Below are 26,003 nucleotides of genomic sequence, written 5' to 3'. Positions count from 1 at the left end.
GGCGTTTCTTCTCAGCACTTGCCATATGTTTGTCTCGAAGCGCTGGTAGGGCCCAAAAGATAAGGAGACATGTAAAGTGCCCCATAAGGGCTACCTTTTTCTTTTTTTATTATTTTCTATTGACGTTCATAAGTGCCACTTGTGGTCTAAACTGAATAAATATTTTTGATTTTGATTTTGATTTTGATTCTATCTTATCCTTCAGGCTTCAGAAACGTGTCAAAAGCAAACAAATATGATCGTATTTTTGGCTTGCAACACACATTATGGCAATCTTGATGTTCCTACTAAGGCAGTCTTACTGGCACTGGCCAGTCGTCATCATGATGTTATCATCATCGCAAGGATATTTGGCCTCTACAGCAAGAGCAGAACCTTCCCTAATTTACCAGAAGCAAATTGAAGATTTAGCCTACACTCCTTACGGTAGCCAGACTGGTTGAGGATGTCTGATATGTCACATAAAAAGTCCTCTTACGATATTCTCAGAAATAAAAATGGTGTAGAAAATGGTGAAGGTTCTTACTTGTAATAAGCATACTGGAGCGCGAGCTGGATGTAGACGTCGGGGCTGGCGCGGCAAGACTTCATGAACTCGCGCCCGTAGCCTGTGTAGGTGTAAACTTTGTGGTCCAGGTCGCCTATGGCTCTGAAACATGACAATGTTTTTGCAGTTACAAGAACACAAACACGTTTACATGACGATTTATACAAGCAGGAACGTCTGAAGAAAGGAATTGTAGAATTTGGTAAAAAAGTGACCCTCTTAATTAGAACAGTAATTTCGCAAGTTTGCGCATGAATTCACTGAAACGAAGATGGGACTTGCAGACCAGATGTCAACAGGTCTTTATTTCGACTTTGATTTTGCGACGCCCTTTAGTCTAAAACGTACCGGTCCAATCCAAATCCCTGGCAGCAGTCTCAATAGTCCTCTGCACATCTGGCGTTACATTCCAGCGCACAGCCACTGGCGCAAGCCGGTGGAGGGGCGGATACTATAGTCAGGACAGTAATGCGAAACTTTGTGGTAGCCTCGAATGAAACTTGATCGAAGCTTCCAACGGTCAATAGGTCCGATGCTTCGATGGTTCCTTAATCTATAACGTACCGGTCCAAATCCCTGGCAGCTGTCTCGATGGTCCTCTGCACATCTGGCGTTATATTCCAGCGCATAGCTACCGGTGCGGGCAGCAGGGCGGGGGGCGGGGCTGGTCGATCGGCCACCTCGGCTCGAGCTAGGGCGCGCTCGGCCAGGCGGACAACCGCCACGCCTTCAGCGGCGCTATGCTCGTAGCACATGCCCACCATACCGTCTGAGGAGATGATGAGCTGGGGGCAGGGAAATTAGCATCCCAACTAATATTATAAATGCGAAAGTAACTCTGTCTGTCTGTCTGTTACGCTTTCCCGCTTAAACCTCGCAACCGATTTTGATGAAATTTGGCATAGAGATAGTTTGAGTCCCGGGAAAGAACATAGGATAGTTTTTATCCCGGTTTTTGAAACAGGGACGCGCGCGATAAAGTTTTTCTGTGACAGACAAAATTCCACGCGGGCGAAGCCGCGGGCGGAAAGCTAGTAAACAATATGGTAGTGCAAGTGCAGGTTACGAAAATTTTATATTTCAAGTATAAATTTTGTCTTCTCAGACTCCTCGTTTTCGACAGGTTTAAGTGCTGATGCTTTGACACCCATTTCAGCCGAAGGCGTAAGTGTATCAGGGCGAAATGACCACTGCCTAATTAGATCAAAACGTTAAGCCCTCCTGAGACGGATCTAAGAAGTACAGCATTGCGACAGTTAATGCAAGAATTGACCAGTGACCAGCTCACCACGCCACACCTAACTGGGTTACGTTACGAGTTATAAAGTTACTTTTTACTAAACTATGAGTTGCTAAAGCCTGGTCCGTGAACACGTAGAATCCCGTCCAATGACCCCACGTAATTATGTTGCTGTCGCACTCGCACACTTACTGCGGGCGCACGTCGCATAGTCGCGACAGCAATATAATTACGCGCGAGCGATAAGGATGGGGTAGCTTGGGGTCATTGGACGGGATTCTACGTGCTCACGGACCAGGCTTTAGAAGTTACAAATTGTCATGTTAACTATTATGCTTGTAAATTTCTGTTTACCTGCACGGTCTTGTCGAACCAGCGGTTAGCGGAGTGGTGCCTGGTGCCTGCGCCGTGCATGGCGCGCAGCATTGCGTTGGTGTCCGCGTCCAGATCAGGCCGGTCGCCGCCGCCCTCGTCAAGGCACACGATGCACAGGGCTCGAGAGATCAGCTCCAGGTTGGTGCGGTTGTTCTCATCTGTAAAAAAATGTGTATCAATCGCACAGCTTCTGATAGAATCTTAACAGGGACAGCGAGGAGAAGAGCACATCTTAAGCTGGAGAATGGAAAGAATTCGAGTTTAGGCGATTAGCTTTGGATTGTTAATTTAATTCAATATACCCTTATCACTGACTGCCAATTAAATAGTCCAATTCAATAATTTTTCATCGAAATCTGTTACCAAGACAGCAGGAGTACAGACTCCTTGCAGCTTGGTGTAACTTGGTATTTCAGGTTCACGGCGCAATTTACGGGGCTGTTAGGCTTACGTAGATGAACTGTCAAACATACCCATTGAAGACTTTGAAGGCCAATTAGTTAAAATCTTCTGAATAATTTAACTTGGGACTCACAAAGAGATGATCTTGACCAAAAATAAGGTTATCCGTACCTCTAATCAGGTGCTCTCTGGCTTTAGCCCACTTGTCTCGGTCCATAGACGTCAGCAGGCCAACACGGGGAGCAAGGGGTGCTCCGGCCGCGTCCACCATGGCATGCAGTAGCTGAGCCTGCATCTCGCCTGGGGTCAGACGCCCGCGGTCCGCAGCTTTCACCGGGATCGGGTAGAACTGAGGAAAATGTGGTTGAATTAGGTCATCAGTTGGCCAGACATATTCTAGAGATGTATTTTTGAAGCATCTGTATTTGCCGTCGCACAATATTCATAAACGAAACGGTTTTTTATCAATATTTTGATGTTCAGAGGCTATGCATTATTTAGAAAATTAATTGAAAGATTTTTTTAAAAAGTTTATAAATGGATCATACGCCTTCCAAAGAGATTTGCCTATTTCTTACAGTGTCATTTGCTGCAACATAATTAACTTAGTTTACAAACTTACATCTAAACTGTTGAAAGACGCATTTAAGTAACCTAAAGGCATATTCAAATTTACTGTAGTTTGCTTTAGTTTTCTAATTACATTCGTGGGACCGCAATGTCTCAAACTTCGTCTAAGAGCCAAGTTAAGAGATAAAGTGCGCCGTAAGTGCCGACTGGGTTACTCGGGCCTAACTTAATAAGCCGGGACATTGTCGAGCGCAAGTTGAATACTGATTGAAAGTGCTGAAAATACTTTATCTTTGTTCGGGACTAAATTCATTGTCGTCGCCCTCTAGCTACTTAAGTTTCGCTCGGATTATAGACTTAAGGCTGAATCGTTGACATGGAGATCAATCCTACCTTTTTATTGATATTCATGAAAAGTGAAGGTTAAGGAAGCATCTGGATGCAGGCAGCTCAGGGCTAGTCGTTGCGGAAAATTTTGTGGCTTTTGTCAAGCAGAAGAAGTCCTTTTACTGAAATGTGTTTTTGTGAATCTTAGTTCCTGCAAGCCACGACACGACGACCAGTTCCTCCTGCTCGTTCTTCCACCTGGCGGAGAGTTCAAATCGCAGGATTCTGCACTCCCAGTAATTACTAACTAAACTAGAACTGCTCCATGCACAGCGGAGGAGCTAGTGGGTAACCAGGGCCTCACCCTGCCCGAAGGCCAGGACCAAAAACCTGACTATGCTCTCGGTAAGTCATATGAGACATGAACGCAGAACATACTATCGGCGGATGCCTCAAGCATTCGTCTGCGTTCCCTATACTCTGCATTTGGCACGTTTAGTGCGGAACCAAATAAGGCGCGTCATGTCGCCTTCAGAGACACCCTCGTATTTGGTGGCTGAGTCCTACAGATTAATTTCTATCTTACTATCTTTGATCTCTCTCTCTTCTTCGTCGCTACACTCTTGCCAGAGTGGTCGTGGTCGTCACACCAGGTCCGGTGGCAAGCCTCATAATCCGTCGCCATTCCTCCCGCACTGCAGCCTTTCTTGTGCACTCGTGGAGTGGACCGTTGAGTGCGGTTTTGACCTGGTTAGTCCAGCGCATGGGCGACCTGCCGCGCGCTCTTGTACCCTCAACCTTCCTCTACACCTACTATCTTTGACATATGGCCTTAACTCACGTAGTTCCTGCAGGCCACGATGACCAGCTCCTCCTGTTCCCCCTCGCCCCTGGCGGGCAGCTCAAGCCGGTCACAGCCGACCTCCGCGACCCTGCACACTCCCAGCAACCGGTACAACTGCTCCATGCACAGCGGAGGCAGCCTACAGATTAATTTCTACCTTACAATCTTTGATATATGGCCCTAACTTACATAGTTCCTGCAGGCCACGATGACCAGCTCCTCCTGTTCCCCCTCGCCCCTGGCGGGCAGCTCAAGCCGGTCACAGCCGACCTCCGCGACCCTGCACACTCCCAGCAACCGGTACAACTGCTCCATGCACAGCGGAGGCAGCCTACAGATTAATTTCTACCTTACAATCTTTGATATATGGCCCTAACTTACATAGTTCCTGCAGGCCACGATGACCAGCTCCTCCTGTTCCCCCTCGCCCCTGGCGGGCAGCTCAAGCCGGTCACAGCCGACCTCCGCGACCCTGCACACTCCCAGCAACCGGTACAACTGCTCCATGCACAGCGGAGGCAGCCTACAGATTAATTTCTACCTTACAATCTTTGATATATGGCCCTAACTTACATAGTTCCTGCAGGCCACGATGACCAGCTCCTCCTGTTCCCCCTCCCCCCGGGCGGGCAGCTCGAGCAGATCACAGCCGTCCTCCGGGATCCTGCACCCCCAGTAGTTACTAGAACTGCTCCATGCTCAGCGAGGGTAGCTGGTGGGTAACCTGGGCCTCACCGTGCCCGAAGGCCAAGACCAAAAACCTGACCATGGTCTCGGTTAGCCATACGAGACATGAACGCAGGACATACTATCGGCGGTTGCCTCAAGCATTCGTCTGCGTTCCCTATACTCTGCATTTGGCACGTTTAGTGCGGAACCAAATAAGGCGTCATGTCGCCTTCAGAGACACCCTCGTATTTAGTTGCCGAGTCCTACAGATTAATTTCTACCTTACTATCTTTGATCTCTCTCTCTTCTTCGTCGCTACACTCTTGCCAGAGTGGTCGTGCTCGTCACACCAGGTCCAGTGGCAAGCCTCACAATCCGTCGCCATTCCTCCCGCACTGCAGCCTTTCTTGTGCACTCGTGGAGTGGACCGTTGAGTGCGGTTTTGACCTGGTTAGTCCAGCGCATGGGCGACCTGCCGCGCGCTCTTGTGCCCTCAACCTTCCCCTACACCTACTATCTTTGATATTATAGGGTCTTAATAACTCACATAGTTCCTGCAGGCCACGATGACCAGCTCCTCCTGCTCGCCCTCTCCCCTGGTGGGTAGCTCGAGCAGATCGCGGGATTTTGCACCACCCTTAGTCACTAGAACTGCTCCATGCACAGCAGGCAGCTAGTGGGTTACGAGGGGCTCACCCTGCCCGAACGCCGGGACCAAAAACCTGACTATGCTCTCGGTAAGCCATATGAGACATGAACGCAGGATATACCATCGGCGGTTGCCTCAAGCATTCGTCCACGTTCCCTATACTCGTACTCGGCATTTGGCACGCTTAAGGCTAATCGCGTGTGATCGCGTTTGATCGCGTTGGTTTGACTGAATCTTTAGTGCGGAGCTCCATCCAAACAAGCCGTCATGTCGCTTTCAGTCTCCAGCGAGAAGCACGCTGAACACGTGCCAGACATCCTCGTATCTGGTGGCCGAGTCCTACAGATTAATTTCTACCTTACTATCTTTGACATATGATCTTAACTCACGTAGTTCCTGCAGGCCACGATGACCTGTTCCCCCTCCCCCCAGGCGGTCACAGCCGTCCTCCGGGATCCTGCACCCCCAGTAGTCACTAGAACTGCTCCATGCACAGCGGGGCAGCTAGTGGGTTACGTGGGGCTCACCCTGCCCGAAAATCAGGACCAAAAACGTGACTGTGCTCTCGGTAAGCCATATGATATGAGACATGAACGCAGGACATACCATCGGCGGTTGCATCAAGCATTCATCCGCGTTTCCTATACTCGGCATTTGGCACGTTTAGTGCGGAGCACCGACCAAACAAGGCGTCATGTTGCCTTCAGTCTCCAGCGAGCAGCACGGACACCCTCGTATCCGTGGCCGAGGTCTACAACCTAATTTCTACCTTACCATCTTTGATATATGGTCGTAACTCACATAGTTCCTGCAGGCCACGATGACCAGCTCCTCCTGTTCTCCCTCTCCCCTGGCGGGCAGCTCAAGCCGGTCGCGGCCCACCTCCGCGACCCTGCAGACTCCTAGCAACCGATAGAACTGCTCCATGCATAGCGGCTGGCCCTTCTCGCGGCTGGTGGCGCGCTCTTGCGGCAGTTCACCTCTGTACAGAGAAGTATATTGTGGTGATAAAAAGCATTAGCGAGTTCCTTGTTGCTGTTAAATTTTTTTATGCTAAATATGCTTGCGTTACGAGTGGGTTCATCACAATAGTTCAGCATCGGAGTTGGCACCAGCGTTTCTTGGGTCTCGAGTCAACCAGTCCGAACACCTTCACCGTTCGCCTATTTTCGCTTTTCAAAACTTGTTTAAAAGCGACAATAGCCGAATTTATTTCTAACTAGCTGTGCCCGCGACTTCGTCCGCGTGGAATAATGACTTTGGGTAGGCACTTTTAATAATTTAGTCTAATTATTTTACAAATAGCTTTTGCCCGCGACTTCGTCCGTGGAGAAGTCGAAAACGTTCTCATACGATTATTTTTAAATGTTTTAACGTTATTATCTAAATGTTTGAATACTTTTAAAATATAAAAATCAGGTTAAATAAACATGAAAATATTTTTTTCTTATATTTTATGAATATGCAGCTCGGCCTTTGATCCGGTGAAAGTTACTCGGTGGTATTATTTTTTTACAACGAAATCGAAAACTACACCTACCGCAGTATTATTGGTAAACTTTTTTTTATATTTTCCTACGGGTGCTAGAATCACCAAGCTTCCAGCATGCCACTGGCCGTGGGAGAAGGAGCTTTTCCTCAAGACTACTCCCACTACCTCAAGGGCCTCCGCCAAAACTCTCGCGCGAAAATGAGTTTATGTATACAGCGCAAGCAGGTGCCCGCGGCATGACTTTCATGCATTACTATGCATTGTTGGGCGAGCGCACGCAGCGGGCACCCACTCCGAGGTTAAGTGGAGGCCCCTAGAGTATGGTAGTCGTTAACATGACGTCATGATTGTAAAAAAATGCACTAATGAGTAATTAATATCAACTTTGAAGCAAATCACCACTAAAATAACTTTCTACCCCTTTTTAACATAGTTAGGGGGTGCATTTCACTAAAATACGAAACACGTCTTCCATTAATTCTGTTATAGAATGCTTATGCAAAATTTTAAGTAGATTGGACGAAGGAATCTCGTTATTTCATACAAACTTTGCCCCTCCTTTTTACCTCCTTAGGGGTAGAATTTTGGAAAATCCTTTCTTATCAGATGCTTACGTCATACAAAGAACACACCGTCCAAGTTTCAGGTCTTTACGATCAGCGGTTTAAGGCTGTGCATTGATCCATCAGTAGCGCGCGTAGTACTTGATCATTATTTTGCTGCGATGTGATTTTAAAACTGCGATATCTCCTAAGATATTTATTGAAATCGAATGGTGTAAAGGGCAAGAATATTTAAAATTAAATACTTGTGGTGAATAATTTATTTATTTGGATAAGGATTAATATCATGTTCATAAAAACACCTTCGCAAATAATGCATTATTTTAAAACAAATTTTTTTTGCATAAAAATGGTTACTATGAGCCAACCTTAAAAGATAGACATATGCTACTGCGGACTTTTTTAAAGAACTTTTAAAGGGGAATAATCCTGTCATACGTGATTTTTGCGACACTTTAACCGTTTACGCAGCGTCAGCTCCCAAAAGGAAAAAATTCACTGATTTGAAATATTCTTGATTGGTGCTCCGCTCCTATTGGTCTTAGCGTGATGATAAATAGCCTAAAGCCTTCAGGAACTAACGGGCTATCCAACACAAAAATAATTTTTCAAATCGGTCCAGTAGTTCCTGAGATTAGCGCGTTCAACCAAACAAACAAACAAACAAACAAACAAACAAACTCTTCAGCTTTATAATATTAGTATAGATTGTGAGCAATATTTATTTAGACGTTGGTAAAAGCAAAATAACATTTAAAAGGTCACAGCATTAATTAAAAACTCACAAAAGCTTTCTTCAGCAGGTAATTAGCTCGAATAAAAAAGCGAAGGCGCTATGCTAATAAGACGTCTGGTGTCGACGACCAAGTGACCGCGACACGCGACCACGACACGACACGACCCGGCACATAAAACGTAGATATCTTCATATTAAACAAAATTAAAGTCTGTTGCACTGTCGATTGCACGAAATATGATAGACGACAAAGATCTGTTTTAATTTTGATTGCATAATTTGTTCCTTTTTCCCTAATCTTAATTTAACTATAATTGAAAACCGAATAAAATGTATGCAAGAAACTAAAAATGCTTGAAACGGAACGGTTTATAAAAAACTTGTAAAAATGGGGTAGTTACGAAAAAATTTTTTTACGACTGCGCCATGTAACTGAGACGTTCTATCATACTGCTCAGTGTTCAAGTTTTTGTTCTTAATCCCTATTCAACCTGCTAAAACAATGAAGACTGTAAATTACAAAATCACATCATTTTGCGGTTCATCGGTATGTACACTTCCTACTACATTTCTAGCGATAAAAATGTTGAAATCTTACGCAATATTTTCTTCAAATAGTAGCTACGTTGAATGAGCTTGATTGTACAAACAATATTAAGTAATGAATTCTCCGTCTCGAGTCCCTCGCTGAGCGGCTGGCTTTACTTGTGTCTGTTACTTAGCTAATTGCGACCATTCATTACGTGTTTAGTAGGTACCTGCTAGAAATATTTCTGTATTTTAATATGATGCTTGTAAAATTTTGGCTTTCTTGTATTTTGTAAAATGAAAATGTGTGCGTTTGGTAGAACTTTTGCATTAACATTTGGTTAACGTGACGATCATAGGCCGGAAGACGTAGCGTGGGCAGGCCTCCCACTAGGTGGACCGACGATCTGGTGAAGGTCGCGGGAAGAACCTGGATGCGGGTAGCACACGATTGTTCGTTATGGAAATCCTTAGGGGAGGCCTTTGTCCAGTACTGGACCTCATTTGGCTGAAACAAACATTTGGTTGGGTTATCTATTTATAAATAGTGTTTAACTTTATATTGCGATCGCATAAGACAGCAATATGAGGTAGATTAAAATAATTTTACATCATTGTCCTATTCGCTTACTTATGACCTAAATAATTTTAGTGTGTGACGGTGATTATGGGGTAGAAGAATTGAGAGATTGTTAGTTATATTTCACTTGCCACTAATCGCGAATATCATTGTATTGTGTGACAGTGCTCGGCGAAATTACTTGATTCTTTTTCACATACGATCAGTCACGAGGGACCCAGTGACGACACATTTATTGCAGTAATGTGTTTGCGAAATATTTTTGTGGGGTAGAATTAGATGATTCTACCGCACGTATTATTGTTCGGTTAGTAGACTCAGTGGCGAGTAGTATGTGACGGTGCTTGGCTTGCTTGGCGAAATATCATTGTGGGGTAGAATAATAAATTATTGAATGATTCTACCTCAAACATTGCTCGCTTTTCCAACTACTAGATTAGCAGGAACACTGTCAGTTTAGTGTAAGTTTTTATGCGGGGAAAAATTTTACTATAATTTACTTACAACATAGTGCTTGCATATAAATGTCTACCTATGTAGATAGGTCAGTAGGGAAACAGTGTAGTGTGAGTGTGACGGTGCGTAGCGAAATATCAATATGGGGTAGAATTGACGATTCTACCTCGCTAAAATTTGATCGAATATTGGTAATGTTTTCTTACTATCTAAATATAGTGTTGTGTTGATTCCCTTGATAACTTATTTAAATACTTAATGCAATGCGAAAGTGTATTTCAGTAGATCATACCTATTAGTTTTATTGTTTTTACGGTGTGAAACAACTTCAAAGCGAATTTTCTCATTTATCTTTAAAGAATTCGAGTTCAGAGTCGCAACTCTAACTGCTAGACTTCCCAGCACCAGTGGCGGATTTACCAATAGGCCAAGTAGGCCAGTGCCTAGGGCGGCAGATTTAGAGGGGCGGCAAAANCCAAGCCTTGGTCTTTCTGTTTACCTTTAAGTAGTTCTTAGCTAATTATACTGGATATAGCACTTCGCATGGCTCTGTGCACACAGGTGACAAATTGTTCAGGTGAGAGAAGCTTTTATTGCTTAAAACGGGTTAAAAACTATCTAAGATCTACTTTAAGTCAAGAAAAGCTTAATGCTTTATCTCTTTTGTGCATAGAGTCAGAACTTATAAAAAAGATTTCATACGACGATATAATTAATGACTTTGCAAATTTAAAATCTCGCAAGAAAATGTAAAACTTATTTGATCTCATTGTCTGTCACCAATAACTGGATGTTAACATGTTATATTTCAATAGAAATTGTCTGTATTTGTTTTAAACTGCTATGTGCAATAAAAAATATTTAACAAAAACAATGTTTACTGACCCCACATTATTTTGTCTGTGTTCATATAGTGTAGGTATTTTTAAGTCATGCCTTTCCCCACCTTATGATTAGTACATGCTGCTGTTTTTAGGTCAACATTAAACTCTTCAGTACATAGCGGGTTGCAATAATAATCTAGTAACTGACAGAAATATCATTAAGTTCACAATCATACTAATAACGGGACTAAACTAACGTATTAAATTTCAAAAGTCAGTAGGGGCGGCAAAAATTGAATGGCCTACTAGCGGCAAATTTGTAAATCCGCCACTGCCCAGCACAACAAGTTACAATACGTGACAATCTTTTTGTTTGTTGTTGATCAAATAAATAAATAAAAATAAATTTTATGATTTTGAAGTCGATTCTTTTTTGCGTTTTTTGTATATTTTATCAAAACTGACACATTTGTAACTATAATAGTCTAGCATTTTCTTCAAAAGCAACCCACCGATCCAGCATCTCCTTGTAATCCAGCAGGTCGTCAATGAACAGGGCGGCCAGGTCAGCCACCTCATCCAGTCTTCCGAAGCGCCGCCGCGGGAAAACCATGCCCGGGCTCGAGTTAATGGGAAGAGGCAGGCGCACCTTCATGTACATGTCGTCCAGCCACCATTCTGTCACCTGGAGGAAGAGCAGAGGTAAGTGATTGAACTTTTTAGTGTACAATATTTATTTTTAACACGCTTTTATTAGGTCGTCGTATATAACTATGTAATGGAATCTAAGACCCTGAATTACATGCACTTCTGATTCTTGTATCATCATGAAACTTGGCAATTATATGAAGGTTAGATGACAATACAATATTGTGGTACCATCGAGCTGGTCTGATGATGGAGTTGAGAGGTGTACATAGGAACTCCTAAAAGAAACGATGGAAATTCATCGAGTTTTTCGGACTTTTAGTGCAGTAATTAAAAGCGTGTTTTTAGTTTTTTAAACTATTAATATTTAATTATACTACCTTGTGTGAGAAACTGGAGTCTGAGATAGGTTTCCTTAAAAACCAATACTACACCGAACTACTACTACTATTAAGCCTTCGGTTCTGAAATCTAATTGGTTATTTAAACACATCGCATAACAAAATATGCAGTGCTCTTTTAAAAAGTATAAGATGACACAGTACTTGATGTGCCAGTCTGTACACTTCCCACACAAAGCTTTTGTTTTGATATACGGGACTATTTCCACCTCTCGTTCCCACCGCTGCAACTCCTGTGTAGACAGGATACAGCTTGACCGCCAATAAAAACCCAATCAAAGAAGGTCAACTTTGTCCCGGTTTATTTTGATATAATAATTCATTTATTCATTGCATCATGTAGTACAACAGTAAGTACCATTGGAAACATTCGTGAAATAACTATTTCATTGGCATAAATCTATAGGAACAGAATATAACAACTGAACCTTTAACATCAAGCAATAGATGGGTTAACCTACCATATTCGATGTTTACGGAAAAACTAGCCATTAAAGTTTAGTAGAAAAGATTCAGTAAGAAAATATATTTATTTTGGATGTAAAAAAAACTCAATAATGATTTTGTATGAAATATTTTACTGGAACTACTATTTACAAAATTAATACATACGAGTAAGTACTTTAATATTACTACTACAATAGAACATCACTTCTTTCTGCGGCGGCTCCAATACGCTAAAAATAACGATTGTACGGCACAGTTGGGCTTAAAAAGAAGATGGTTCTTCTTGGTCTAGTCCTTCTCGGTCTTTTGGTCGTCGTCGTTTTCACTTCTTCGGGAATCCAGAAATTTCTTTTTAACGGCAACAGTAGCTGCTGAGGCATTTCGTCATCCTCACCATCATCATCATCACCAAGACCGTCCAAGTCATCTAAAGGAGAGTCCAAAAAGAAATCGCGTTGTGTTGTTGATTTGACAAAGTCCGTGTTAATTAGATAATTGCGTATTGAATCTACTCTATCCCTCAAAACTTTGGGCTTAGTTGAAGGCTCCAAAACAAAAGGCCTCGCTAGAACGTTATATTTAGGCGCTGTCGGTTGTTTTTTCTTCAAAACTTTTTGAATATAATTGTCTCTCCACGAAAAGGCACGGCGTTGGTTTTGGTATTCGTCTCTAAAGAAATTGTCTTTGTTTTGGTATATTAGTGGCTTCGGTCTGAGATTCGTCCGTTCTTGTTCAAATTTCGGTCGTAAAACTACTTGTCTTGGCACACTCGTGGGCTTGTATACCCTCATGTTCATAGTGTCTGGGCGAAACTTGCGGGCTGCGTTTACATTCGTTTGCGTCATAAATCGTCGTTGCGAAAAAAAGTCACCTGTATTCATCGTCATAATCTCTTTATTTTTGCCGGCCAAATGAATTCTCCTCATGATCTTCCTTTGAGTCTTTGGTGAAACTATTTTTATAGGGTACAAGTTCGTTTTAACGAAAGGATCTAGTAGTTTGACCTTAGTTATATTTGGATTGAGAGATACGAAGTTCTTAGTAAGTATTTTGTTTCGCCGGACTTTAACTTTTACAGGTGGATTGATGCTTGAGGTTGGCGTTAACTCTTCAGAGCAGTTGGAAGCTTTTACTAATTCTATAAAACTTTTCAAACTTGGATCGACGTGATGACTTAAGTTTCTAAGCAATTCACAAGCTGGGGTATTCTTAATCTTTATACCGACTTGAGATCCTTTGATAGTTGTGTATTTAGATTTTGGTAAATTCTCTTTGAATAGTTTTATTCTTGCTTCTAAACTTACAGTGTTATCTAAATCTTCTGTCGTTGGCTTGTAAGTATTGTATTTAATTGTTTTTGTGGTTTGAGCACTTGAAGTAACTGCCTGTATCATATGCGTGGTGATTGGTTTATAACTTGTAGCATGCCTAGCGGAATTATTGACTGGCATATTATTATTATCGTATTTTCTAAACAAGTAGGTTCTTCGGTTTAATGGGCTAGGTTTGTCTGTGGCGGTAACAATGCGTGATTTCAATATGGGAGCTATTTTACTTGGGTACGAAAGTGTATACTGTGGATAATTCAATGTTGTATGAACTTTTTTGGGCATAACATTCATATGATCACCAGAAATGTTATAATTCTTTGTCAGTGCTTTTAAATCTTTCAATTCTAAAGAATGTGACACAAGATTTTTATCTGTATCATTGCTTAATTGAATGATACTGTTGTTATAATTAAAAAATAGTTTGCCAATTACGTCATGTTTTGGATTTTCTATTTTTGGACTGTTCTTTTTTGTTATCCTTATTATATTTTCAACACCAGAACCATTGATCATTTTATCTTGGTCTGTATTATTTTGTTTGTCTGGTGAAATTCTGTCTCTGCTACTCTGATTTAATTTCTTCAACATATTTTTTAGTATAGATGATAAAGTGCTATTAGATGAGCTTCCTAATGCCTTAAACTTAGTTAATCTAGCATTATTATTATCATTCTGTTTGATCTCAGCACTTTTAAAGTTCTGTGGTAATTTGTACGTAAATCTTCTAGTCATGTTCATTATTGTGGATACATTAGACACGTTATTTGCCTTAAACGTTTTTTCAGAACTTGTTCTGATGTCTAGAACCGAAGTAGTTGACCATTTGTTGTCTGTATGACGTGACATACATACTGTCATATTTTCGCCTTCAGTTTCAGTAACGGTAGTTAGCTCTGATGTTTGGATAAATATATCAGAATACTTAGTTAAATCTTTATCAATCGTGTTTGTTGCGTGATCAGTCTCTGGAAATAGTAACTTGACACTGTCTATTTGAACAGTATTTAGAGGCTTTTTTTGTTTGCCTATTAAAGATTTATTTTTAATGCGTACTGTTATATTAGGATACAGGATTTCCGAAGTAACAAGCCTTCCAGGTACGCCTGATCGATTAGTTTGAGGCAAGTTTAGTGTAGCTTCATCTGAACTTAAAGACGGTGTAGCATCATCATGTTTTAATGTACTTGTTGATGCAGATCTGACAGTAAAATGTTCAGTGGTGGTTTCTGCTAATGTCATATCAATTTCTGTCTTTGTGTTTTCTACATAGAGAAAGCTGTTTGACTGTACATTACCCAGTCCGGTAAATGCATACGGTGTTGCTCTAACTTGGGTATCCTTTGATATTTCTTCGACCAACTGCATTGGTTTAGTTGATATAGGAGTTATACTTTGGGTGTCATCATTTATTGTACTATAATTGCCCAATGTAGTTGGTAAACTTGACGGACTATAATTTTCAGGCAAATCACCCAGTCCGGTAATTGCATACGGTGTTGCTGTAACTTGGGTGTCTTGTGATATTTCTTCAACCAACTGCATTGGTTTAGATGTTAAAGGAGTCATACTTTGGGTGTCATCATTTATTGTACTATAATTGTCCAATGTAGTTGGTAAACTTGACGGACTATAATTTTCAGGCAAATCACCCAGTCCGGTAATTGCATACGGTGTTGCTGTAAATTGGATTTCTTGTGATTTTTCTTCGACCAACTGCTTCTGTTTAGATGATATAGGAGTTATACTTTGACTTTGGGTGACATCATTTATTGTGCTATAATTGCCAAATGTAGTTTGTAAACTTGACGGACTATAATGTTCAGTTTGCAAGTTGTTGAATTCTTGTGGTCCATGTAACATTTTTCCAATTGCACTTGTAAAATTGACATTGTTACTTGTAGTAAAGTCAGTGTTGTCTTTGTGTGTAAATTGGTCATTTAATTTTTTCAATGTAGAAGATTCTTTTTTAACAAAACCCACACCTGAGGTAGTAGAATATATAGCTGACGTTTCTTGTTCATTTCGCATTTGTGATGGTTTAAATGTATCGTCTGTTATAGTATTAAGACTCTCAAGTGCGCTGTTAGTGTTTGTTGATAAATCTGGGAATTCCCTATTTTCATGTAACATCACTGAAAGACTGTCAGAAGATGTTTGTTTTAGTGTGCTAGTTTCTATAAGTAATTTACGGTCACTTTCCTGTAAACTTAAAATTTTGTCATAATTTTCGATATCTAAGGACGTTAAGCTTTCTTTTTCTCCTTCATTTTTAAATGTCTCTTTACTTGATTTATTTTGAAAGCTATTAGTAATTATTTGGTTAGTATAAGTAAGATTTTCTGATAAATTATCGATGTCATGCGCCTTAATCGTATCATGTAAGCTCTTGTCGACTGTCCAAGAAAAATCTGTAACGGAGAATAAGTTTGATTTTGATCCGATTTGTTCGTCTAGAGTTTTTGATGAGGTTTTATTGAAATCTTTTGAAAATGTGATATTTTTATTATTATTTTCCTCGTTCATATTCATCAAACTTGGCTTTATTGATGCTGTTGTCACCATATTAGGTTTTTGTACTTTTGTTATACTTTTTAAATTCAAATTATTACTATCAGCAGAATCTGTATTACTAAAGATGCTGCTGATATTAGAGCCATCATTACTTTGTGGCAATGTGAATCCTTTATTGCTTTTTGAAATAACTACAGTTTGCCTAACATTTGTATTTTCATCTTTCGATCCATGACTGCTCTTCACGTTTTCTTTTGTAGATAATGTAGTAAACATTTTGAAGAAAGTTTGTTCATTTAATACCGGGGATTTGTACATAACTTCAGTAGTCATTGTTTGTTTATTTTCCTTAGATAGTATGTTGTCATCTTCTTTCAATCTTTTATTATTTTGTATATTTACAGAATATTCAGGAAGTAGACTCATGGTTGTATCTTTTCTTATGCTTGAGTTTTCACCGACATCAATACTTTTATCTGATGTGATTTCAGTAAATAATTTTGGTTCTTTTATAGTATGTAAAGATAACTTATCTGTCCCATCTATTGTGGCATCTGTAGTTGCAAAATATTTATCGTCGAATTGATTAATAGGCATTAAATTAGTAAATTTTTTGCCACTTTCGCGATGTTCATTATTTTTGTCTTTCAAATTAGATATTACTGTGTTTTCGGTGGTACTAATTACTTCATTCGCATTATTTTCTGTTGTCAAATTATTGTTTCCATCAGTTATGGTATCTTTGCCGAGCAGCTGTGGTTTGTATGTGGTCAAAATGATGGTTCCGTTGAATTTGTTAAGTAACTTAGTACTTACTATTGTTGTAAGTGCTTCAGTAGTCATGGGTTCTGTTTTAAACCTGTCAATTTTATTACTTTCTTTACGTTCTGTAGAACTTGTGGTTGCACTTACAGTTTCCAATATATTTTTGTCCGTATAAACATCTGAAAAATCATAATTTGATTGTGGCTTCATTACTTGATTAATGTTTTTAGATTCACTTTTAATGTCATTTAATTTATTAGTAGCAACAAAGTTGGTATTTTCAGTTAACCCAGATTTTGAAGTATTATCTACTGATGAAAATGTATAGGAAACATTTTCAAAGTTAATGTTTGCAACAGGTGTTCGTAATATATTTTGAATATTTTCTAATATATTATATTTAGTTGTGTTTTCAACTATAGTCAACTTATTATTCTGCGTATCATCGTCGTCTTCGTTAGTTGAATCGGTTAATTTATTAGTTATTGTAACAATATTTTCATATTCTTTCAATGAAGGAGTCATAGCTGATAATTCATTTCCAGGTTTATCTAAATGATTAAATTGTTGACTCGCCACCTCTGCTCGTTCAGTTGATGGCACCATTGAGAGTCCATTACCTTCAGTTAGTTGAACAATAACAGGATAAGAAACGGTTATTCCCACAGATTTTGTTGAAATTTCTTTTGAATAATTTCTTAACTCATCTGGTTGCGTTGTGATTAATGTGTGCCGTTCTTTTTCAGAAACAGTTTCAGTTAAAAATGTGGGTTTTATATACTCAGGTCTACCTATAGGTGTATATTCTGAAAAAGATGTCAAGTTTATTTTTGTAAACTTCTTTATTTGATTGCTACTGATACTTTGTTTCTGCGGAACTGTGTTCGCCTTAAAAGAACTGTCTTCAGTATCGTTTCGAAGTTCACCATAAAAGTGGAATGGCATAGTTGTATTGGGACTATCAGGAAAAAGTTTATCAAATCTTTCATTGTCATTTCCGTTAGAGTGATTTGAAGGGATACTCTTTGTTTGTATTATTGTGTTAACCTTCGACGCTATTTCAGCTATATTTTGCACTACTTCTGTAGTAAAACTATTATTTGAATATGTGGCAGTAGATAAGTCTTCTGAGTTTTTAACCGACTTCAACAAAAGGAGGAGGTTCTCAATTCGGTTGGTATTTTCTACAGCATCCTGAGATTGTTGTGATGTTGTGTCCATGGTCGACATTATCTCTTCATCGGTAAATGCTGTGCCGTAAACAATATTATCTTTGTCTATTTCTGTATCATTATCCTTAATATTGGTGATTACACTTGTAATTTTTTTATGATTTGACAAGGAAACTGTGGAATCAAAATCTAATGTCTTTTTTGATGCGCTATTTTCTAGTTCATTTGTTTCTTGACTTATTGTGCGCACTTTTAAGATTTCTGGTTTTTCCAAAGTCCATTTACTTTCATTGCTAAGCGATGTCATGTCTGTTGGTACAATTTGATTTTGAGACGATAATGATTGTACAATATCTAAGTACATTTCCGTATTTATAGTACTTTTTACTTTTATTTCTGGAACGGTAATAGTGTGTGCAGTTGTAGAAGATAACTCTTTTGGTATCGGTTCATCAATATTAGCCAATGAAATGCCAGGAGTAATTTTATTAGATAATGTATTTGACAAAACTGGAGTATTAGTCACAGTGGGAATCAAATTCGAAACTGCTAATGTTGGTCTGATAACATTCTGTGGTTCTGTAGCTGTCAAAGTCTGTGTAACTGCAGTAACAACTTCTTTATTGGTTTTGGTTTGAATGAAATTCACATTATTATATTCAACGAAAGAGGATGTATCCGTGTCTAGTACCTGTAGTTCTGTGTTTTTATCTAGTCCAACTTCATCGTACTCTTCAAGCTGCCTATAATGTTCTGGTACTGTCACCAAATTTTTGTCGTTACGTGTGTTTTCTCTGCTGACCAATCGCTTCATTTGTTGTTTTGTAGGAGAAATAACACTCGAATATATTTGGTTTAAATTGTTAGTTGTTATATTTGGCAAAATGTTATTTTGATGCCGTACCGTTATGTTTCTGTGATTTTCTCTTGAGGTTCCTGTTTTAGTTACGTACTCAAAACTAGATTTATTGTTATCTTTGAATTCAATGTCATTTACATATACTTTTGTCGATGGTATATCAGTTGCGTAACTTGGCAACGGAAAGAAAATAGTGTCTTTAACTCTTAAATTATTGCTTGGAGGATAAGCTTCATTCGTAATAACGATGTTATCGATCGTATTTTTAGCTGGTTTTGTAAATGAGTTCTTAGTCACGTAATTATCTTTATTGATATTAGTGATTATTTCATTAAGTTTTTGTATATTTGTGTATGTTTCAATGTTTGACGTTGTTGTTTTATCTCTAAAAGTATTTTCTTTGACATCATCTGTTTGACCTTTAAAACGATTAAAAGAATCTGCATTACTTACGTTGTGTAATTCATATCTATTGTAGCTTGTTTTTGTTTGATCAGTTATGTCTCTTTCTGTTGAAATAAGACTTATCGTTTCATCCAAATATGTCGTATCGATATTTCTATACGTAGTAATATTATAATTGATAGTTTGGTCTTTATTATCTGTAACAGCTGATTCATTCACCTTAGCACCCGTGTCAACATTATTTTGTAAATAATCTTGAGGTGGTGAAATATTCTTTTTTGAGTTTTCATTATTTAACCCATAAAAAATTAATGTATCCTTTGGCTGTTTTGTTTCATGTTCATTTTTCGTAATCATTTCTATCTCATGGTAAAGACTCTTATCGTTGGTTTCCTTATCGGCAAAAGTCTTTTCAAATGACAGTGGAGTTTGCGTTTCTAATATAACTCGATAGGCAGTGTTATTGTTATTTATTTTCGAGTTTTCAGGTAATGTAAATTTTATATAATTTTGTTCTATCTCAGCTTGATTGGTAGTCTTATTTTGCATTCTATCTCTGTTTGGAGCATCTAAATAAGTGATCGTTTGGGATGCTGGTTGAATGTCTTTCTCTAAATTCACCTTATTTACTTTAAAAAATGCGATTTCTTCTTTCCTTTTTGAAGAGGGTAAAGTATTTTTTTCATTTTTGTCCTCAAGATTATTTTGGCTTTCAAGTTTTGTTTCGATATTTACATTATGATTACTTTCTAAACTCGAAGGTAAATAAAAATCAGTACTTATTATTTGTTTCATATCGGCAGAAAAATAAGGACCTTTATATTTTTCTTGATTTTTTTTTGCAAAAATATTCTTCTCAGTTGTTTTGATATCATTCGCTGTCACAAAATTGGTTTTTTGATATACAACAGTATTAAATTCCTGTTGAATAGGCCTCTCTAACACAATATTATTATCTTTAGGTGTTAATGTGATTGGATTAATGTTGGGGTAGCTGCGTGTTTTAGTCATATCTTTTTTTGTTTGCTGTTTATCAGTAGCAAAGTAATTATCACTAGTTAAAGCATTAGTCGTTGTCAAAATCAGATTGTTATTTTTATTTAAAAAATAAGTAATTGGCATCCTAATTTCAGGTAATTGCTTGTTGGTTATTACTTTTGTAATAGGCTGATCGTTGCTGTATAATTTTTCTTTATTAACTTCAATTTCTCGTTGAATTGGCGTCGTAAATACGGCAATATTTTCAATAGCTGTTGTACTTAAGTTCGTATTATACCATACTGTAATTGAATTCAATAAATCTTGGAGGTTTTCTGTATTCGCTGCCGTTGAATGTGAACGTTGATCGTTTGTCTTAACAAAATCTTCAGGGGTATTATAAGTTGACATTAAAATCATATCTAAATCATATTTGATTGTACTGTTTTGTTCACTATTATTTCTAGTTTTCACCCACTTTTTATATTTAAATATTGGAGTTTGAAGTGACTGTTCTGTTGGTTTTCCTGTCATAACAAAATTAGTTAATTTATCTTTATTCTTTTGTTTTGCGGAAGTTTTTATTTCTTCATTTCTCCCAACCCAACTAGATTTGTTGTCTAAATTCTGAGTACCTTTCAATTTGATGCTTTTATCATAACTGTCTGAGCCAACAGGTGCGGTTAAGTCGAGTGGTTTTTGTTTGAGTAGATATTGATCAACATTCTGCTCGGGTGTTTTTTGCAACATAACATTTGTGGTCAAATCTGTGTTCTTTTTGTCTTCTTCTATTAGATATTCTTCATTTTCTCGTAATATGAACTGTTTATTGCTACTTGGTTTATTACTAGCTACATTAGTTTCGTATCTCTCATTGGTTACTTCTTGAAATGACGTGTCTTGCGTTGTTATTTTATTTTCTGTCGAAACTGCGAACGTTTTCGTTTCTTTTAGTGATGTTGTACTAGATATATCTCTTGCAACAGAATTGCTTATGTTTTGACGTGTTGTACTTTTATTACCTATTGGTTGAAGTAAATGAAAGGTTGTATATTTATTTATATTATTTTCTTTTTGCTTACTAGCATTTTTGATCTCAATAATCGCTGATACCGCGTGTACTGCATTATTTTCACTAGCAATTGGGGCATACATATTTACTTCCTCTTTGTTCTCATTTGTTTTATCTGCTATTAAATTACTATTCTGGTAAGAAGTTGTTTGAAAATTCTGAGTTGGTGGACTCAATTCGACGTTGTTTTCAAATGGAGATAAATTCTTATTTTTATCAAAATGTTCCCTAGCAATCTGCAAATCAGTGGAATATGGTTTTTCAGACTTGTGAAATATATTTTTATCCGATAATTTCGTAGTATCTTCCTGATTATTTGAATTTAATTTGTCAGAGTTTCTTTCATTGTCATCATTTAGACTAGGTGTGAATATAAGGCCACTTTTTTTTTCCTGAATTACTGGGTTTTTAACTTCCACAGTTTGCTTTGAACTGGTTTCTAAAAAGATTCTGGTATATTTTCTAGTCGATGAAGTAGAACTTTGTAAATCCTCAGTAAGTGTTATCTTGGGATTGGTATTTAATGTCGGTTGGGACGTCATCCCGATTTTGTTAATTTTGGTTATTTTGGCCGTCAATGGTGTATTAACACTTTGTAAAACATCATAATATGGAGTTGACGTCATGCTTGTTGTATTTTCTTCCGTTGATTCAAATAGTTTCGTTGTAGGATTTCTAACATAAATATCTTTCTTTAAAACATTTTCAACTATCGGTGACGTTGTAAAAGCATCATTATAATCAATAGTGTTCGTTTCGTAAACTTGTTCATTTCCAGCTGAAATGTCTAATATCCCACGTGAGAGTAAGTTATTAGTACTATCGATCATGTTAAGAGGCTTAGTGTAGTCATAATTGTGTGTAGTATTTTCTAAAGTTAATATTTTATTTTCGTGATAATAACTATCCGTAATGGTTTCTAGCTTATTATTAGTCGTTGCAGATACACTAGGTACATCTGACCGCTCATCTTGACGTTTTGAGTTTTTTGATAATAAATTATTATTTGACATCATCTGTGTTCCAGATTTGTTCAATGTTTTATCAAACGCAGCTGATAATTTCTTGTATTCTGAAGGTAAAAATGGATTAAGAAGCATCATGTTGTCTTTGATCTTTTGTTTATTTTCGTCAGTAATGCTTTCTTGTTTTATTTGTTCTGTGAGTTCTTGGTTGCGAATAGTGGAATAAGTATTTATTTCACCAATACCTGAAGTGGTAATTTTATTTTGTTTTACATTTTCGTCGTACATGCTTACTAATGTTTTTATTCTGGAAATAGTGTCTATCAACGATGGAGCTTTGGTTTTATTTTGTATCTTTGTTTCCTCTTCGCTCACATCGTCATCACGTATAAAATCAATATTACATATTGTTTTACCTCGATCCCCACAACATATTCTACTATAGTCACCGTGATGTCTCATCGTTCTAACATCTATGTAAATTTTTATCATCCCTTTTCGTTTTAGCACTTTGAATACCTTGGTAAAATTCCTTTTTTCGGTTTCAGTCAGAAAAAAATATATTGACTGTAAGTTGCATTCAGAAGCTATAGTCATTTTCATATTCTCAGTGCTTTCTTTTACATCTGAACCATACTTTGTATCTATTATATCAATATCCACTGGTGATTTTGTGTAAAGTGTTTCATTTAACTCTTTATCCGAAATAGTCGGAGAATCTTCGTTAGACTTATTGATATTGTTTTTATTAGAACGCAGTGTTATAATAACTATGATACTGTGTCTCGAGTTGTCCAAAGTGGATGGAAGTTTCGATTTTTGGAATAAGTTGTATCTTTTGATATAATACTTGTGGTATGACTGAGTCTGAATAAGGGTTTCGAATAATAACTGTTTGAGTTTAGAATTGACGTCACTCTGAATAATTGGTAACATATTAGTACTCATTTGAACCACTTTTTCTGTAGTAATATCCATTTTCTTTCCACAATTAGAATTTTTCATCAAGTTATCATGTCCCAATAAAGTATCGTGCATTCTATTTAGTTTTGTAGCAAGTTCAAGTTTCAAGTTTAAACATGTATTGTTGTATATATTAGTATACAAATCAAGAACTTTTCCGTCGGATTCTTGTGACTCATCATCGATTTGTAAAGAGTTAGTGTCACCGTGAAAGGACTTTTTTCTTTCATTGTCTTTTAACGTCTCGTGCATACACATACATAAACTGTTTAGTAATTTTAACGTCACATCGAACAAATGCTCATCACTGGTTGCAGCGTCCACTGATTGTAATATTTTCATCAAAATGAGACTGTCACTGGCACTGCGCACTGCTGTGTTATTCACTGTTGTAGAACCATTTGTTGCGATTATCAGATGGAATAATAAAACATAAACCTTGCCACTTATCATTTTAAAGCAGTTACGTGTTCATTTTTTAATTTCATGTTGCATGTATCGACTGTGTGGCGTTATAATGGAAGAAACAATAGTTCTTACACCATTGTTTTGAGCTGCAGCTATCGGAACGAAAACTTTCATCGTTAGGCAGCGATAACGCTTGTTTGACCAAAATACTTGACCGAACTCGTATAAAATCAAACATCTTTGATTTTGCACGAGATTTGATATTGTCACAGCTCAAGTAAAAAACTCTTTTTTAGACTAGTTATAAGTCTTATTATTAAAAAATAAGTCTTCAAGATCTCACCCAGATATTCTTTGTCGTCCATTGGTCCTTGTGCTCCTATTCTACTTTTTTGAAACCTCACGGCCTAAAACCTTAATGATGACCTATTAAAGAGGCCTGGTGCCTGGTGTACGCATATTTTGTCGCCCTTATGACATCCACCGGCATCTTACCCAGTTATGCCAGTTAACCATCTCCCGCTGCCGGTCGAGCCGCGCCTCTTGCAGCCTTGGCCTGAGCTCCTCCATGAAGCCGCTCACGACAGCACGGCTGGTATGCAGTTGCTGACCGCTCACCACCACCGCCAGCTCAGACAGTATCCAGCGCCTCCTGCAAGTGTGATCCTACTCTACTTTTTTGAGTCTCACCCAGTTATCCATCTTCCGCTGCCGGTCGAGCAGCGCCTCCTCCAGCCTCGGCCTGAGCTCCTACGACCCAGCTGGTCTCTAGCTGCTGACGGCTCATCACCACCGCCGCCAGCTCAGACAGTAACCAGCGCCTCCTGCGGGTGTGGCCTTACACTACTTTTCTGAGTCTCACCCAGTAATCCATCTTCCGCTGCCGGTCGAGCAGCGCCTCCTCCAGCCTCGGCCTGAACTGTTACGACCCAGCTGGTCTCTAGCTGCTGACGGCTCATCACCACCGCCGCCAGCTCAGTCAGTAACCAGCGCCTCCTGCAAGTGTGATCCTACTCTACTTTTTTGAGTCTCACCCAGTTATCCATCTTCCGCTGCCGGTCGAGCAGCGCCTCCTCCAGCCTCGGCCTGAGCTCCTACGGCCCAGCTGGTCTCTAGCTGCTGACGGCTCATCACCACCGCCGCCAGCTCAGACAGTAACCAGCGCCTCCTGCGGGTGTGGCCCTACACTACTTTTCTGAGTCTCACCCAGTTATCCATCTCCCGCTGCCGGTCGAGTAGCGCCTCCTGCAGCCTTGGCCCCAGCTCTTCCATGAAGCCGCGCACGACAGCACGGCTGGTCTCCAGCTGCTGGCCGCTCACCACCACCGCCGCCAGCTCCAGGTACGTGTCCAGTGTCTCCTGCAGGTCTGGTACCGGCAGCTTGGGCAGCTGGACGTTCTGGGGAAGACATTTTAGTTGAACGATAGATATCGTGTTTACCACCCCAAAACAATAGTCAGAATTTCACAAAAATGTAACGCTTTGGTGGAAATAACCAGCTTTCCCTCTCCTATATCTTCTCTCGTCTTGTCTCGTTTCTGCCGGGCCCAAGGCTTGGCGCAATTCGGGATAATGTTGTGTAAAGTTTAAAATAACTGGTACCTGGAACTCCTCGTCCTCTGTACCGAAGCCCTGTGTGCTGAGCCATCTCTTCGGCAGCGACAGCAGCGACTCCGCTGTGAAAGAAACGTTACTTTAGTACAGTGTTGGCCAAACTTTTGACCTGTAAGGTCTACTTATACCTACTCGAAAATATTTCTTGCAGTCGACTGCAAGGTACAGTTTAGAAGAGTGAAATAAATCATTTTTCATTTTTAATCATTCTGTGCAGTTTGTTTAACTCTCGTGGGCTACCAAAATCGTCTTCGCGGTCGACCGGTAGACCGCGGGCGACCTCTTGGCCATCACTGCTTTAGTAGATCCTTATGCCTAGAAGCATAGCCCATAAGTTCCAACTAGGTATTTAGACTCTTGTCAATGTTACATACCTAATAAGACACTGTAACATGAACCTGTATTTCGTATATTTTAATCGCACGCAGATTAGGTACTTTAGACTGTCCCAGATTACAGTCTTTATTAGTTGTCGTTACGCTGTCTGAGCTAGCTTCTGTCTGATATTTCACTTACGTATGTTTCGGTCTTCCCACAAGTTCCAACTATGTAGGTATTTAGACTCTCTTGTCAATTTTACATACCTAATAAGACACTGTAACATGAACCTGTATTTCGTATATTTTAATCGCACGCAGATTAGATACTTTAGTCTGTCCCAG

The 26,003-nt window shown here is 39.1% G+C and overlaps 1 protein-coding gene across 1 annotated transcript; it reads right to left on the bottom strand.

Moving 5' to 3' along the window:
* Nucleotides 1-526: 526 nt before the first annotated feature.
* On the bottom strand, nucleotides 527-25,397 carry ChAT (Choline acetyltransferase; the record flags this gene model as incomplete). Its single annotated transcript, XM_028304128.1, has 11 exons — nucleotides 25,330-25,397; nucleotides 24,934-25,125; nucleotides 11,315-11,487; nucleotides 6,393-6,605; nucleotides 4,687-4,828; nucleotides 4,495-4,611; nucleotides 4,303-4,419; nucleotides 2,736-2,913; nucleotides 2,142-2,320; nucleotides 1,112-1,332; nucleotides 527-649 (listed from the first exon to the last, which is right to left on the bottom strand). Coding segments are annotated over exons 2-11 (1,529 nt in total), but the record flags the coding sequence as incomplete, so codon positions are not given.
* Between the last annotated feature and the right edge of the window lie 606 nt (nucleotides 25,398-26,003).

This window comes from Ostrinia furnacalis, unplaced genomic scaffold (assembly GCF_004193835.3).
Source record: "Ostrinia furnacalis isolate ACB-3 unplaced genomic scaffold, ASM419383v2 OfSCF0140, whole genome shotgun sequence".
NCBI classification, from domain to species: domain Eukaryota; kingdom Metazoa; phylum Arthropoda; class Insecta; order Lepidoptera; family Crambidae; genus Ostrinia; species Ostrinia furnacalis.
The sequence above is the reverse complement of the archived record's forward strand: the minus strand, read 5'-3'. Positions and strand labels throughout refer to the sequence as shown.